Raw genomic sequence first — 17906 nt, 5'->3', positions numbered from 1 at the left:
AAAAAAACTCACCGTTTTGGTTCGCATTTATTACATTCCTCATAACAGAAAGTCGTAACAAAAATACATAATGTATACAATCTATGTAAAAATCAATACACAACATTTCCAGCATGGTGGATACTGTTTAAGCGATGCATTTCAGAATGACATAAATACAGGTAGTTTTATGTATGAATGTAGAACCCTTTGAGCGACTTTCACACGATTTCATTGGCTCTTGTAATGCTGACATTTGCATATCCTGATTAGCCATAAATATATTAGAGGTTGCCATGGGTACCCGTCAGGTTTTAAATGACCTGACCCTACTTGGGGCTCTTTTTATTAATTTGAGAATTTAAACAAAATGTTTAAATATGATGTAGCCTGTGCTAAGGTGATTTGGTCTGAGTTCAGAAGCTGCTCTTCAGTTATAATTGCCAACATTACACATGTAGCACAGGCTAGACCCGCCACAGGGTTTGTATTTCATTAAGCTTCAAGGCCAGTCTTGTAAACATCCACGGTTGATCAGGTTTGCTTTAAAGTCCAATAAAGAACAATATTAATGCTGTTCAGAAATGTGCTGCCAGGCCTTTGTTTAGGTAATGTACTGACGACATGTGTGTGCAAGAGTGAAAAGTTACTTTCCACTGATAGCTGCTTATTAAAGCATTTTCAGTGTTTGTGTGTGCGTGCGTGTGTGTGTGCATGCATTTATCACAGTCATTAGGGCAGTGTCTAGCAGTTTGTTGATCAGATTCTCTGTATTCAGCAGATCTGGTTACAGGAAGATTTGCCATGGGTCATTCTTGCTTATCCCCACATGCTTTATAACATGCATTGCTCATTTGGGCTCATTTACCTGTGCTTAGTATTGACTGTGCTGAACTCTGCTGTATCTGCACTTGTATACAGTTTTTAGTGCCAGCAAAGAAAACAACAACACGCCAGCTTTTAGGATGAGAATTAACTTATAATACCTGAGTTCATTTTTTTCATGAGAGCTGGTCCTGTTAGCTAACAGTGTTAACCTCTTAATTTCACTTACACTCATTTCATTTATGTGATGTACACTCTCGCTTGAAGCACGTACAGTAGCAAAACAGCTTGACGTTTAAAAGGTTTCCTGGAGCACTGTTTTTCTTTCTGTCAGTGCTTTGAGATCTCTGTATATGGTATTAAAGCAGCAAGAAGAGAAAATGGTTTTAAAAAAGCACAGACTGAGCAGTAGCAATAGCAACAGCAGCATGATGCGCTTACAAGTGTTTGAAGCGTTCGTGGGTGGGATGATGAATCTAGAAATCAAAATTAGGTATTGCAGTGCTAACATAACAGATTTACCCCAGGTTGCTGTGTAGATGTGGTGATATAGCCCTGGTTCTGTTCAGTAAGGTGATTGCATTTCAGGCTATACTGTAGGTGCGTTGCAGCTGAGAAGCTGAAGCAAGCGACCCACTTGGTAAGGAAAAGAGGAGGTGGGAGTGGGGGTAGTAGTGGATAACATTTGTTAACAACCTCTGATACTGTTTCTCATTCACAGGATAGCTGTGCAAGAGTTCTCTTATTCCGTGGAGCCAACAAGGAGATTAAGAACTACAACAGCCAAACCCCATTCCAGGTACTGTAACTGCTTTTTCTTCTTTCTTGCCTATATGTTCTAAAAAATGTAAGAGGAGACTATAGCTACAGGAATGAAGCACAGTAAACTACTCTTTTTGCTTTCACGTTGTTAAATTGTTTGTTTAGGCTCGATAGCAGTTTTAACTAAAAGTAACAGGTTGAAATTCTCTTTGGTCTTGGGAAGAAATCTGAAACTGCCCGAGGGTGAGAGCTGCTGCTATATCTATCCAGGGCAAGCAGTTCTGTCTCTGGTTCTCTGGTTTTGCTACTGTAACCCTTCAGTACTGCGTACATTTTATCTCTAAGATATGATGTAACACTCACTAACCTTTTTTTGTCTATTTCTACATATTTGTTCATAACAATTACAAAAGGTAAATTTTTTTTTTTTTATGTTAATTAATATGCAGATTATTTTAATATCCTAAAACAAACATGATTCAATGTTACCCATAGGGGGCGCACCAGTTTTTTTTTTTTTTTTTTTTTTTTATTTGGCCAAGTATGTTACAACTACTGTAGCATCTTGGATTTTTTCTTTAAAATTGCAGGATGCCATTGCTATGGATAACTAAACAAATATTTTGAGGGTTTAGGTGCTATACAAAATGGAAGTCAGTTTTAAAATGTCCAATGTGCTTATATGAAAGCCTGTATATTTTTCACGATGGATAAACCTTCAATAATACTTGATCAATGTGCAACAATACAAAGACAGATTGATCTAGTTATATCAGTTATATTCTTTATGTGAATTGTAATAAATGCATGTGTACTTTGTTTGCCCAGGGAAAATAGTATCATCTATATATATATATATATATATATATATAGGCCTTCTCCATGTCATATTTTCAGTGTTTTGGAAATGCCAAAAATCCAATGGTACCCTTCACTTTGACCTATGGCTGCCATATGTTGGCTTAACATATGGTGCATAACTGTATTCTGTTATTATCTATGTACAATCATGTATATTGTACAAAACGATACAAGTTTCTGCATGGTAGACACAGCACACCTTGAGATGTTGTCTTCATATTTGGTAAACAGATATCTTCTACGATTCTCCAAGCTTTGCCCCTTTGTTTCAATAAAATCTGCAGGAGGAATGCAGTTTATTGAAAGTATACCAGCATGCATGATAGACTAGCTTTCTACTAAGCTGACTAATCAATTTGAAACATCTAGCCAGTGATTGATTGGAAGAGGTCAGAAAAATATTTTGTGAATATTATTTTCTATTTTATTTCTCGTTCTGGAAATTAGACCAACTTTTCTATTGCTACTTTAAAGTTTCCTTATTTTAATGTCAGTCATGCTTCAAATAAAGATCATGGAAAGACCCCTCTGGAATTAGTCATATGGGAACCAGGCTTAAAAGCATCGTCTTCAACCTATTATTAAATCTCTAGCGCAATTTTCATCTTGCTCATAAAGCAAGCTTTGCCTACCCCAGCCCTTGATTTATTTTTATTTACAGAGATGATTAAACACCTTGTACATCAAAGACGTGTGTTTGCTCCATTACTGGTTATTTACAGTAACATGAAATCATTGCTTTATCTATAGTGCAGAAGGAATGGTTATGTAATATTTGGCAGCACAGCAGTGTAGTCCAATATCCTCATGCGTTTTCATTGCTCTTCATTATAAAGCCTGTCTGGATTACCATGCATTTGCTAATTAGTGTTAAAAGTTAACTTCTCATTAAGTTTAATTAATTATTTAGCTTCTGATTTAACTTTTCATAATCAAAATGTTTCTAAAATAAAATAAAACTTAAAAATATGTATTTTTCTTTGCCATGAAATGAAACCCACTGAAAAATACAGTTAATCTACAGGTTGTTAGAAGTACCGTATAAATACCAATAGATATAACCGTGATAAATTGAATTTAACGAAGGTTAGATGATTACTGAAACAGTGATTTGCTGGCAGATCTTACAATGTTTGCGATTAAGGTCTCTGGTTTCAATTTTGACACACAAGGCACACATATTTGGTCTTTTTGTTGTAGCGCAGAATCCTTGAAAGCATTCTGTTGAATCTGTTGTAGAAATAGTTTTTTTATGTAAATGACATTATATCCTTTCAGGCTTTATAATGAGGGTAAAGTATGCAACTCTGAGTTAATGTGCTGTGTGTGACAATAGATTATTAGCCTAATAATGAGACCATAATAAGGTCATTTGGTAACTTTGTTACGACAGTGCAGGCACAGTCTGTTGCATACTTTATTTTAGGGTCTCAGTTTGTTTTAAATGATGAGCAAGCTGCCACAAAAGACTGTATTTCTATTTTTTTACGCCAGATGTTTGGTAGTAGAACGTTTGACTGCATCAGTTTTTAAGTAGGCAATAATCCCTCAGCTGGAGATGCAGTTCCCTGGTGATATAGCAAAGGCATCCGTTTGTCCAAATGTATGCATATAACATGCAGTATGCAGTGTAACATAAATTGATAGAGCCACATATCCAACTGTAATGGAGCATGGTTTTGACATCCGTTTGCATAAGGTGCTAAGTGTCACAATATGGTGATATAAGGCGGCGCCTGTCCTTATGTCACACATTTTTACATCTATCTATTACTTTTTGCTACAGCATTAAGGAGGAATCTGGCCATCTAAGTCCATTTATCACGCTTACATATTTCCATGTGGAATTTCCAGGAGGAATTTTAGGAAGTCCCATCTTCCATCCTGTATGGCAGTCATGGAGCTTCATCATAACCCTTTTTAATTTTGTAAAATGATATTTGAGCAGAACAGCTAAGGTACATGCTTTACTCTTACACATTTGCATAATTGAAACATTCTGTCTTGCTCCATTATAGCCCGAGACAGATTGTCACACTGTAATGAAGCAATTGTGCTTTATTTAATGGTGATTCAGGGTTATACAAAGGGGTAATTTGAAAATGTTACTCCATTGATACAGGCCTTAACAACTTGCCCCCTAATTAAGTCTGGTGGAGAAGGAAATGCTATCTAATTTAGCAACATATTCTTGGGTAAGGGAGAATACTCTTACTGTATTTTTTATTATAACGTTTATTAGCATCTTTTTTTTTACCAATATTTTTTCCTGTACAGGAATCCCATCTATACAGGTCATTTAAAGGCTAAAACAACAAAGATTTTCTACTAGTGTGGCATCGACTATATCCAACTTAATACATAGTGTATACATTTTCTTCGGCTCAGTGCTGCAGTCAGTCTGGGTGCATTGGAATGAATGTCAGTCCCTGGACTTGACTCTGTCACAGGTTCAATCCTGGGCTTTTCTGTGTCATGTCAAAGGGACGCTTTCAAAAATAAGATTGTGTGCAGTCTCTTTCATTCTCTGTTGCTGGGCTCTTCTATCGTGTATTTACATGTTCGCTAACTTTTCCAGAAACATTTCCCTTTTCAACCACTTCTAAAGGCCAGGTGGGTTTAGAAATTGGCAACAGTTGCAGGTGAAGGGGCAGAAATGACATTGTCACACCCCTAGTGGCCTTTTCGAAAACTACAGAAATTTATTATTTTAACCCATTCATGCGTGGCAATCTCATATGGGGATGGATAAAAAATTATATATCTTTATATGGAAGATGCACATGCATGATGACATCATATGAGGATGCTCCCCCATATAAGCAATGGAAAAAAAAAACGGGGGAAAAAAGTGTATTAAAAATATATTTATTATGTATCCTAAACATTGCTTGATCAAAGGTTTGATCTAGTAATGCTATTACCTTTCAGAATAGCTTTGCAATATAAAACAAGCTTATTCAGCTCTACAGGCAGAATGGAATGGGGGGAGGGGGGTCAATATTTTGCTTAAGGAAAAGAAAAATGAAAGCAATGAAAAGTGGTTTTGTACAGTATCTGCTATGACCTGCCCTATACTCTACATGGTGTTCAGATTGTATATCCAGTATTTATGAAAAAGAGTCAGCCTTGTGTGTTCTGTGGGCATATGATAGTGTTGCACTTTGTAATACTGTCTTGATCTTTTTGTATCCAGGATACTGTACCTCATTGTAACTCTCAGTGGGACCTAAGGCTGTCAACTGATGAGCAGCTGTTTGCATTAATGAGTTTTTGCAACATTACTGCAACGATGAGATGCTGTGGCATTTCCGCCAGCTACACAGCCTGTTGTTCATTTTACTCAGATACCCTCTGTGTCTCCTGATTTGAATGCATTTTGAAAAGCACCTTTGTTTCTAAGTGACTGCTGCTTGCAGTCTGTTTCAAGGAAATAAGCTTATCCAAATGAGATGTAATTTAAAAGTGTTCTGGGAAGCAGATTTTTTTTCTTTAATTTGATTAATATCCCCCCCCCCCCCCAAGAATAACACTATATGAAGAAAGAAAGAAAGAAAGAAAGAAAGAAAGAAAGAAAGAAAGAAAGAAATAGATCATACTAACCAAAACCAATATAATAATTAAAATGAATGCAAAATTATTTTGGAGTGTGTGTAAAAATGTAACTTATTACTAAAAATACAATATACAATGAGCATTAATTAGGTGCATCATGAGCCTAGAGCGAATGATTGAAAATACATGTAAAGCACTTGTGTCAGTTAGCACTGCTTATTATGTAATTTTATTAGATTACAGGCAGATACAATTAGCATTACCCTTGCATCATGATGAAAAAGCGCCTCTCATAATTGGAGGGGAAAAAAAAGGCTTAAAGCAAATGCTGATCTGAAGCTGGTATATAAATGCCCTTACATCGTTGAGTTTGTCTTGTAAAAAGGCTCTTATGTACTGTAGAGAATAAGATGGTAAATGAAGTGCTGATTTTAATGGGAGATACACACTATACTCACGCTATAGACCTAACAATCCCTTGAAATATATGAGAATGTATCAAAGAACCATAGTGTTTGGGGCTTATTGAGCAGTTTAAAACCATGTATATACTGTATTTGTGTAATCCTAACTAAAACATATATTTTAGCTTATAGTAGAACTCTTCTATAGCAGCTTACAGCTTCTGGGATGGAATTCCATGGCGCAGCAGTGGTGTTTGGGGGCAAAGTAGAGTTTTGCACTGGGGTTCAAATTTGACTTGGTAAGAAAATAAATGGTGTTTTAAACTCAGCCCTCAAGTTAACATTGACATTTACACATTGTGACAGACACAGCTGTGTAATGCTTTTAATGCTGTTTTAAAATGTTGCTTTCATACTCGATTATAATTTGGTCTTATAATAAATATAATTTCTAAAATATATTAAGGCAAGAATAGACTTCATCATATGGAGCAGAGCTATGTAACACTATTCAGAATAGCTGACATTCAGTAGAATCTTACTAATGCAGTGGGTAAAATTTGATTACAGATAATTCAATATATTGTCTGCCTTAGGAAAAGACTGGACATAATTAATTTTATAGACTTGCTGTGAACCATACTGTGTTCTGTGTGTTAAAGGCAGTTGTCCCTTAAAGGGGAAGCCTGATAGTTCTGGACACTTCATCTGTCACAGTTTACCGTAAATCACAACATAGAAATTGTTAAACTGGTCAAGAACAAGTATACCCACATACCAAAATACCCCTGTCTTCTCCTGTGAGTAACCTTTTCCTAGGACTGCGTGGTCAATCTATCACTTTTCTCTTTTTCAGGTGGCTATCATAGCAGGAAATTTTGAACTGGCTGAATTCATCAAGAATCACAAAGAAACGGATATTGGTAAGTGAAAATTGGTTATTACAGTAGAATGAAATGCATTTGAAAGATTTCAATTTGCCACTGTCTGTGCTCAGAATTGTGATACCTCATAGATTGCTGGTAATCAGGATACATGTGACCTGTGTTGCATAAGGAATATATCTGGGATTTTGTAAATGGTTCAGGAATATAAGTTAATGAATGCAAAACGCTGGCATCATTTGACTTGAGCTGTTTGTCTAGCATTTTTGTTACCTGTGCAACAATTCTTTTTAATACTTTATTCTACACTTTAGAAGATATGATTGTCTACTTGACTCGTTTCTTATCAGTTTTACCTCATAGTTCAAACATTCCATATACTGCTTTTATAATTGCAGACTGAAAACCTTCTTTATGCCTAATTTTAATTGAGTTTTTATTTAATTGTGTGAGAAGATAGTTGGAAGTTGAGTGGAAATATCTAGTGTGTGTGTGTGTGTGTGTGTGTGTGTGTGTGCGTGCGTGCGTGCGCGAGTGTGTGTGTGTGTGTGTGTGTGCGTGCGTGCGTGTGCGAGTGTGTGTGTGTGTGTGTGTGTGTGTGTGTAAAGTAACAACGCTTTAAAACCATCTACAATCTCCAAAATATACAAATCACTGTAAATATCTATTTCAAAAGCGCCAGCTGCTGTTACATTACAAAACCTCACAAGATTTCAGTGATCAGCCGATTTCCATAGCGTTCCATGAAGAGGTCAATTAGCAATTTATGATTCTGAAACGCTAATTAAGAGTCAATTATTAACACAAGCATTTTAAAGCAGTGAACGATTCAGGAGCTGTAACATAATGCTCCTAAAAGTGATGTGTTTATTTCACTGATATCTGGAAACAACCAGATACTGTACAATAAATAATGGGGTCTTGAGATGCCATTTACTGTACACTGTCTGTACTCTGTGCACATTACTGTGAATATGCTATGGCTGTGGCTAGGTGTGCAATGTACTTAGCTGTGATTGCAAACTTAATAACTTCATGTACAGTTACTGCATATAAGCATCACAAAGATCATGCAGCAGTTTAAAATATGATTTATCTTTTTTTTTTATGAGCAGTTTTGTTGATGTTAAACTATTTTGATAAATCAAAAATGTTACACTGATGTGGATAATGTTTTTATTTTATTTATGATGCTTTCTGACTGCGGATTTAAAGCCCTGTCAAATTATAGCAATGAAGGCCATGCCGAATTGACCTCTGCCACACGGTGCGAGAAGATGTAACCTCTTAGTGCTGAAAGGTGGCAGTGGGGTTGTGGCAGCTGAAAGCACAGCTTGTTAATCATACATTCACAATGCAATCTTTAACAAGAATTTTAGGACAAGAATACATTGCAAAAAAAGGCAAAATATGACTTTAATATCAGTATCTATATCGTGCCCCTAAAAATGTCCCATTTGTGCAAAACATCTCCTTTGAGAGAAAAAGAACCATTTACACCGAAGGTCTGTGTAAAACACATTGCAAGCATTGTCTCTCCAATTTGTGCTAGTTTTTTTTTTTCCAGCTGCATTTGACCTTTTGTTTCAATCAAGTGTTTACAATCTTGGCAGCATTCAGGTTTGACAGACACCAGCCTTGATTAAAGTATGTGAGTGATTTCCTGCAATAGAGGCACACTTTTTAAATAAATAAATACAAATTAACTAGAATAAAGGGTCACAGTGATATTTCACAATCTCATAATCCAAGTTGTCCAGGAGGGCAAGTTACATACATCACTAAATAAGGCTTTGAGTGTTTTTCAATGTTATGTTGTCACAGGAGAAAGCCTTGATAGATGATGTACAGTACTATGTACTGTCCTTCGCGTGCGAGAACTTAATTTTAAAATATAATCCCAGCCACAGTTGAAACGTGTTTCTCTTTAATCATTATTAATACTTGATGTATATTGGATTAGGGCTATGTGAAAAAAGTTTCTTGTGAGACGTTATTACACTGATCTCATTAGCTAGATTTAAACTACATTAATCCCATCCATGATACGTTCTGTTCGTGTTATGCCTTGTTAGTAAGGCTACGATTTTGTCACGGAGGTCACGGAAATCGTGAAAATCATGAATTTGAATTAAGTGTGAAATCTTGGAAATGGATGTAAAACACATTTGATTAGGCGCTTCCTTTACTGCAATATGTCATGCACTGAAAATACAAATCTGCGAGTATCTGTGAATTGTTTGGTTGTGTATGCACGCTGCCTTTTTGGTGTGCTACTTCAGGAGTAATATATTAACCTAAATACAATATACGGGGCTAGGATACACTGCATTCAACTGTTAAGATCCATCTCTCTTTAGACCATAAGTGTTATCTAGCACAAACATCTAAAAAATGTAAGTTTGTAAAATCAACATACACTTAAAACTGGAATATATACCAATAAATGATGTTGCTTCACATCTTCGTCTCCCTTATATCTCGTTTATATAGTATGCGTGTACAGTATCTTGAAAATGAATCCAACATTTGCATTTGATGCTTGTAGCTCATGATGCTGCTGCTGACCTACTTTTATAATTGCACATCCTTTAAGGAACTGGATAGTACATTACAGAAACAAAAATCTTTATCGTTCTTAAAGAAATCTTGTTCCTGCTGGGATTAAAAGGATTGTGACCCTTTTTTTTGCATGTATTATCAGCTTTTTCACTGGTTTATTTTTGTAGTGCTGTATGCTTTTTCACTTGATTGCATTTAAGTGCTAGCATATTCTTAGAAACATGTTATAAAGAAACACTCAATTTGTATTTTATTGACTGTCTACTCTACATTTTATCTTTGCAGTGACCATGAAAGAAAGCACTTATCGTGTGTACCTATGTACAGTAGTGAGGGCTGCAAAATGCCTTGCGTCCAGTAACTAAATATAAAGGGTGTAACATTGTGTACTACACAAAGAACAAGATCGTGGGCATATTACTAGACCACAAGCATTTTTTATCTAAGAGGTAATGAAATTGATTGAAATTGACTGGTTATTCAAAATTCATAGTCTAGATCGTAATGATGTCATAATGCAAAACCTCCAAGCAATAATTAACGTAACCTTAATTACCTTTACTGTTGACTCATTATGCAGGGACTGTTATGTTAGTTATTATTCATTCTGTACTAAAAGGATTTGCATTTTTTATTTGAGGGGGATTGATTTTAGGATTCAGATCCAATCATTTATTTAACATGTGCATCATTTAAACAGTATGAAACTGCTAGAGCCATAAGGGATGAGTAAATGTATGTATGTGTTAAAATACATACAGAATTGAAGCATAGTATAAAGAGTACAGTAGCTAAAGCATACTAGAGTGTCCAACAAATCAGGAGACCCATTTAAAGTAGTAACACCCCACCAACAAAAGCACTTATAAGCACTAGCAATATTACCCTACCACAAGTCCCCCATTTTGTTTTGGTTCTTTGTTTTATTTCATTCATCTCCTCATAATCTAAAGACATTATATATTATTATTATTATTATTATTATTATTATTATTATTATTATTTATTTCTTAGCAGATGCCCTTATCCAGGGCGACTTACAATTGTTACAAGATATCACATTATTTTTACATACAATTACCCATTTATACAGTTGGGTTTTTACTGGAGCAATCTAGGTAAAGTACCTTGCTCAAGGGTATAGCAGCAGTGTCACCTAACGGGGATTGAACCCACGACCCTCTGGTCAATAGTCCAGAGCCCTAACCACTACTCCACACTGCTGCCCTATATGATTTTAAGTAGGTTGTGTCATTATCCATCATTTATGTTCATTATCTAGAATTTCTTGTGTGAAGTGTTATTAATATTTCTTTCTGTATGAAATCCCATTTTTCTCTTTAGAAACATCATATCACACACTACTAATACACAGGTCTGGTGATGTGAAATACAGTACATTGTGCAGGGAAGGTATGTCCTGAGGATGTTTTACTCTTTCTAACTCGATTGTGCAATGTGTAGGCTGTTATAGACGGCAGCTTTTTAAGTGTGTTACGCTATTAACTTAAGATGTAGCCCCAATGCACTGAGTTGTGAGTTGTGGGAATTAGGTTTACAGGAATTCTTGAGAGGGAATGTCATTTGATCTGAATACATACATTATTTAACAGGTTCAAGCAGGTCTAGCACAGCACGTGCCATTAGTTGGTACAGTAGATAAGTCACAGCAGTGTAGAGCGGGCAGCCTGTTCTCATGAGCCTGCGGAGTGCTGGAGTGGAGCTCAGTATTTCAGCTGTGGTTCAGGTAGCAGTGCAGGTGGAGAGAAGTCACCTTCTGTCACAGTCAAGTTCAAAGAAAAGCCTTGTTGGTGGTACTGTTTGAGATAAGGGTGTGCTGATTCATCGATTCACACGGTGAACTGTGATATGTTTCTTGACGATAAGATCGATAACGGTCGATGAATCCCTTTTTTTTTTTTTTTGTTATATTTTTTCTGCTAATCTGCTAACATAAACATGAGCATGCATTAATTTGTGTCTACACTGATATAGAGAATATTGAATCATGTACTCTAGCAGCCTCACCTACCATTCACTGTGTTAAGGGTCTTTTGTCACTGGCAGCTAAGTGAAACGGAAGCTGATTGGAGGCGGATTATTAATGACGATAATTTGCTCCTGAAGTGACACCCAGTAATTGAATTTGGCGACCAATTTTTTTTTTGGCCTGGAGCCATTGTCTCCTAAAACAAAAACTTTGTCTGGAGCCCTGATTTGTAATTTTGTTTTAAAGAAATGTATTTTAAAAAATAAATAGAAAACAAAAGCAAAACAGGCCGTGGAGCTTATTGGACCAAAAGTGCTTTACCAGTGTTGTTGGAAACACTTGCACAAGCACATGAGACAATTGTGTGATTCTTATGTTTCATGCTTCTGTCTAGCCCCATAAACCTAAATTAAATATCTAATGTTTTATTTATTTATAAATAGGATATATAATGATCCATTAAAAAATGCACAACATTTAGACATACAATGACCCACGTATTATTCTATTTGCACAGTAGTCTGGCAAACTTGACTCTTAAAGATTGTAAAATTACATCAGAATGCAAAGATATTTGACAAGAGACCTTTTTGGTTCCTTTTGACGGTGATGTAATTTGATTACATTTGTTTAAATAGACGTGCAGTTATGCGGCTGGGGGGATAGACTGCATTTTACAATAAATGGCCAGCATGTTTAATCATGTGTGCCAACTAGTTTCTACTTCATTGTATTCAAGCCATTATTTTATTGCATTATCTCCAATGGTACTGAACCAAAAGCACACAGATTTGTTTTTGTTACAGTCACATGCCACATATCAGTGGACACATTTATGTTTTTATGCGAATGTCTTTGATGTGTTAGGCCAATGATTTCCAAATATGACATAAGTGGCAGTCAATATAATGGAAACCAAAAAACCTTATTCTAAAATAAAAAAAGAAGCTCTGAAGCAACCTTTAAAGATGGGTTTAGGGTCCTACTGTATAATCTGTTGCCTAGCAACCATCAGTACTTCTTTCTGTTACAGTCATTTATGGGAAGGGAAGGGTTAAATACGATTTGAAAAATCAGTGGAAAATATAAAACAAACAACAATGGGCAGCAGTGTGGAGTAGTGGTTAAGGCTCTGGACTCTTGACCGGAGAGTCGTGGGTTCAACCCAAAAAAAAACCCAACCCAAAAAAAAACCCAACTGTAAAAATGGGTAATTGTATGTAAAAATAATGTAATTTAAAAAATAACGTAATATCTTGTAACAATTGTAAGTTGCCCTGGATAAGGGCGTCTGCTAAGAAATAAATAATTAACAACAACAAAATACAAGATCAGTGGTGTACATTTCTTAGTGAGTAGCTTTGTCACACAGTGAGCCTACCAATTATATGATTGATCTCACTTAAACGATAGATGAAATAACATGTGTGTCTAATAGCTATACAGCACTCAAAAACCTGTGAGTTTGTTTCCCCCTTCTTTCGCTCCATTCCTGTTTGCAAATTTGACGGTTGTAAAAGCTGGGAAAGAAACCTATTTAAGAAGAGAGTGGTGGCAGCGTTCACATGATTAATACTGTGAAAAAAAGAGCCAGTTTTTTTTTTTCTTTAACAGCTGTAGTCTGCGCGCAGAGTTGGCTCCCAGCTGACAGACAGAATTATGTGGGGTGGGCTTTGTCACCAGAACACTGGGCACTGCATGCCCAGCGATGCTTGCAATTACTCTGTGCCCAGGAACCAGCTGCTTTTTTGTAGAGTGCATGCAGCTAAGTCGCACAAAAACCAGGGGATTATTTGTGTGCTTTTTTTTCTTTTGTTTTCTTTTTCCTTTAAACCCAGAAATTATAATGAAGGGATTGTAGTGAAAGTAAGAAAAGGGGGAAATGAAGTCTTTGTTGAATGCCTTAACAAAGAAAGAAGGTAAGAGAGAGAGATTATTTTTTGTGAATGGGAATTACTTTTGGCGATGCAAGATTATTATTATTATTATTTATTATTATTATTATTATTATTATTATTATTATTATTATTATTATTATTATTATTATTTATATATTATTTTAAATCTCTGCATATGACACCTAGAAATACTTACTGCAGCTTTAAGTGGTTTCCACTGCAGTTGTTTGTCTTATTCTTGTGAGTGGTGTTCTGTTTTAATCATGTACATGTATTTACATTGGTCTGGTATGCTTCTAGCTCATGTGTGTCTTTTTAATACACAGGAGCAGGGGGTTTTCTTCCTGAATCAGGGCATTGAACTCTCTCCTTAAACCCTTTTTAAATAAAATAAAATCATTAGTATCTGTTCTTTAAACGTGAATAGGTAGTTGCTACTAACATCTCTTTAGGTGTAGAGAATCTACCTTCATCTGTCAGAAGAAACAGAATAGCAAATATTTTCTTCTGAAGTAGAAATTGCCCACAGCAGGCAAAAATGTCAGGACACCTTAAAAGTTTTCCTTTTTTTTGTGTTAGACAGCAATCTTCTACCGGGGAGCAAAAACAAAAATGATTTTAACAGTTATTGTGGGGTTTAGGAGGGTGTTTTGCAATATGTAGTGCATAGAGTTCTAAAAATGTCTTAATAATTTGCTTTGATGAAATGAAAAAAAGGTTAAAAATACATTTTGCAGCTGAGACGCCCACCTACATTTCTCTGACGTTCTTTAAAAAAAAAAAAAAAAAAAAACAGTACTGCTGGCAGATATGAGTCATTTTTAGATGTGAAGCATTTGTTTTTTAAACTATGTAATTTGTCTTAAATTCATTCTATATTTGATATACCTAATTTGTGAAGTAGACACAGACCCACACATGTAACCATAAGTTACATATAAATGGATATGTTCTTTTTTTTATTTCTTATTTTTAATATTTTTTTTGCTTGTAAATACTAAATACAGTACTGACTATAATCTGCTATTTCATTCAAAAAAAATAGTCATAAAACTAAACAGAAGATTACTGTTCCCATGTTAATCCACTGAAACAAATATTTCATTGTTATTGTAATATATTTTTACATAATCAAAATTCAATTATTTTTTTTCAATCATTATTATTTTGAATTTACTGGCACATATTTTCATATCCCTTATTCTGCCTGTTCTATTCATTTTGTATGACTGCTAGGCTTCTCAACACTATGAGCTGTACTTTATGTCAAAGTTAATCAAAGGTCCTTGTGCTGCCACTGTGCTTGTTAAGTGGCTGTTGCCTAGCTGTAAAGGTAGCAGTGCACACAGATCGTTAACTCAGTGTAACTCAGTGTAGAGCAGATGAACTGAAGGCATTGACGGTTGTGAGCTGTAATTCGCAGTTCTTCTGAGATTCTGATCATCATTGAGAGGTGTGTATCAGCACACAGCTATGTGTAGGAACATGTGTGTGTTTTTAAAAAGCAAGTAACTTCACATTTATTTGCAATTTGTTTTTCATTCCCCTATGTCAAGGTCTTTACTGTCATATTGAATGCTTTGGGGTTGTGCTGTTTCAGTAGTGAGTTATGTTTTTATTCCTGTTGTGTTTTCATTAACTGCTTTTACCTGGCTTTGAGCTTGCATTGACTTTGTCGGGCGAATTTGAACAGATTTCCTCATTCCATTCAAAACATGTGACAGTGCGACCATTCAACACTGACAGATCCACCAGCTCTACGTTTATATAGACATAGCTCTATAGAGAGAGTAGGATTCTCCAAGCAAGCTCAAAGACAGGTAAAGGCAAATTTACTGCAGATAAAAATGCTATTAAGTCAATATTACAGCAACCAAACCTAGAACCACCTCCTAGAACATCATAACATAGTACATGAAAAGTAAATTAAAAAAAGACAAGTGAAGCGTCTTTCACTACCATAATATGGTCCCATGGGAAATACATTAATTTATGCCCACATTATACACAGACAGGCACAGTGTGCTGTATTTATAGAATTATTTTTTAAAGACTTTCCAGGCTGCTTGTGAGCTGTGACCTGTGTCCAGTGTAAACAAGACTCCATTGCTCTTAACAGAACACGGTATCTTTTTCTTTCGTCGTTCTACAGCATATCACTTGCTTTTATCACAAGTATTTAAGAGATCTAATAAAACCTAAATCTCTGTTTTGGAAAACTGCATTTAAACATTTTTTTTTTCATTTATGCTGGACTCTGTAAGGATATTTGAAAACCTATGAAGGAATAAAGACCTGGTTAAAGTACAAACCATGACAAATGCTGAGAACCCCCCCCCACCCCCCCAAAAAAAGTATTCTTTTCAGGCTTTTAGGGCAAACCCAGGAAATTCATTTAAACTACTACAATACTTTAAGGCTGGAGAGGTGAGCGGCTGGGAGTAGTTTGAACTTTCTTTTCCTTTTTCGTTTGTTTTTTTCAGTGCCTTTCCGAGAGGCACCGTCTTACACCAATCGACGGAGGGGACCCCAGAACACTCTGGCCGCGCCCCGAGTCTTGCTGCGCTCCAACAGTGACAACAACCTGAACATCAGTAACATCCCGGACTGGTCGGCCTTGTCCTCCTCAGCAGCAGCAGCAGCATCTCCACACCGCAGCCTTTCCCCACAATTGCTTCAGCAGATGCAGAACAACCCCAATGGCACTGTAAAGACAGTCGGGAGTGGCGGCAGGGGCCCTCGCAGCCGCTCGCCATCATTAAACCGACTGGGGGAGGAGGCCAAGAGGCAGCCCCACAGGCAGATCAGGTAAGACTCCACATGTATCCTCAGCAGACCTTTTAAACAGGATTGCTGCACTTGTGTATGCTTACACATATGGAAGGCTTTGCACGCCCCAAGCTCAGTGAGATCAGATTTAGAGATGGGACAGGGGAATCAGAGTTCAAGCGCAACTGATCATCAGAAGTGTGGTTTAGAGATGAAAAAATAATCGCATGGCAAGAGGACGCTCGCCCCTGTGATAATCCAATGTAATGCTTTCAAGTTTTCTGTGTCAGATTTTGATTAATATATATAATTTTATTATTATTATTTTATCTTTTAATTTTTAGCAGACCAGATTAAAAAAAAGGACAGGTTGATTTTCAAACCTTTGGTTGTTTTAGTATTGTTTTGTTACCACAATATAACTATTTGTGAATTGCATGCTGTTTCAATACTTATTCAGTTTATTTCAAGCCTGTGTGCAGTTCAGTTCATGCTTTTCACTTCTGGCAGCCTGGTTTCCATTCTAGCTCAGGTTTTGAAATGGAATACATATGGAAGTACCAATATTGCCTCCAGTGGACAAAACAACCAAACAATTTGGCATACAGTAGGACAGAACTATCTCTACACAGCCTCTCCCTGTGCAAGGCCTAGTAGTCTGGAGTATGTTCAGGTACGGAGTGAGGTGGACTCACAGAGCTATGAGTGAGTAGGTCTACTGGTACTGTAAGTGAAGGTTCCTCATTTTATTCCCAAGCGAACACAACAAACTAAGAGACCATCTGATCCTGCTTGAATTCATATGGTCCTTCTATTGGTTGTTGCATTATACAAGTTACTTTTCTAATAATATATAATTACTGTAGTTCAATGTGCTTCTTCATTTTCACAGTTAGTTATTTCTATACATCCATCCACCCACCTATCTTACAGATTCTGGGACACTTTATTTTCAGCCTTGATCTTAGAAAAAAAAAAAAAAAAATCCTTCCAGAATGCTGCCAGCTGAAATGCTTTGCTGTCATTCTTGAAATCCCCATGGTATTATTTTCTTATAAAGGCCAGTTATATATTTGTATGTGCAGTGTTTTTGCACTGCCACAGTCCACTATACAAAATTGTTAGGTCATTTATTGAATTCTGCTGAATGCAAATACATTTGGAGTTCAAACTCAACAATCCATAACATCCCAGCTCTATTGCCTTTATTTCATAAACATTTAATAGCCACAATTCTGAACACAATTATTTATACTGCAGACAGATGTGTCATTTCCCCCCCCCCCCCCCCCCCCCACCACCATGTGGTCTGACTAAATTATTATCAGTCCAGCATTAAAACCAGTGTGCCTCAGTCTGAACAGAAGATGGAATATTGAGGGGGCTGGTGGGATAGACTAGTGGCGTTGAAAAGGAA

General features: G+C 36.3%; 1 protein-coding gene across 5 annotated transcripts in view; it reads left to right on the top strand.

Moving 5' to 3' along the window:
- Positions 1 to 17906, top strand: part of LOC117435036 (SH3 and multiple ankyrin repeat domains protein 2-like) — a 158052-nt gene that overhangs the window by 55722 nt on the left and 84424 nt on the right. For 4 of the 5 annotated variants that reach the window (XM_059003016.1, XM_059003014.1, XM_059003013.1 and 1 more), the window contains exons 9-11: positions 1526 to 1603; positions 7243 to 7309; positions 16204 to 16528. In XM_059003016.1, coding sequence (XP_058858999.1) covers positions 1526 to 1603; positions 7243 to 7309; positions 16204 to 16528 — 470 coding nt within the window. Of the gene's footprint in view, positions 1 to 1525; positions 1604 to 7242; positions 7310 to 13575; positions 13742 to 16203; positions 16529 to 17906 lie in introns of those variants that run through there. The other variant, XM_059003015.1, reaches the window with a different exon arrangement.

Source organism: Acipenser ruthenus, chromosome 28 (assembly GCF_902713425.1).
Source record: "Acipenser ruthenus chromosome 28, fAciRut3.2 maternal haplotype, whole genome shotgun sequence".
Lineage (NCBI taxonomy): Eukaryota > Metazoa > Chordata > Actinopteri > Acipenseriformes > Acipenseridae > Acipenser > Acipenser ruthenus.
The sequence above is the reverse complement of the archived record's forward strand: the minus strand, read 5'-3'. Positions and strand labels throughout refer to the sequence as shown.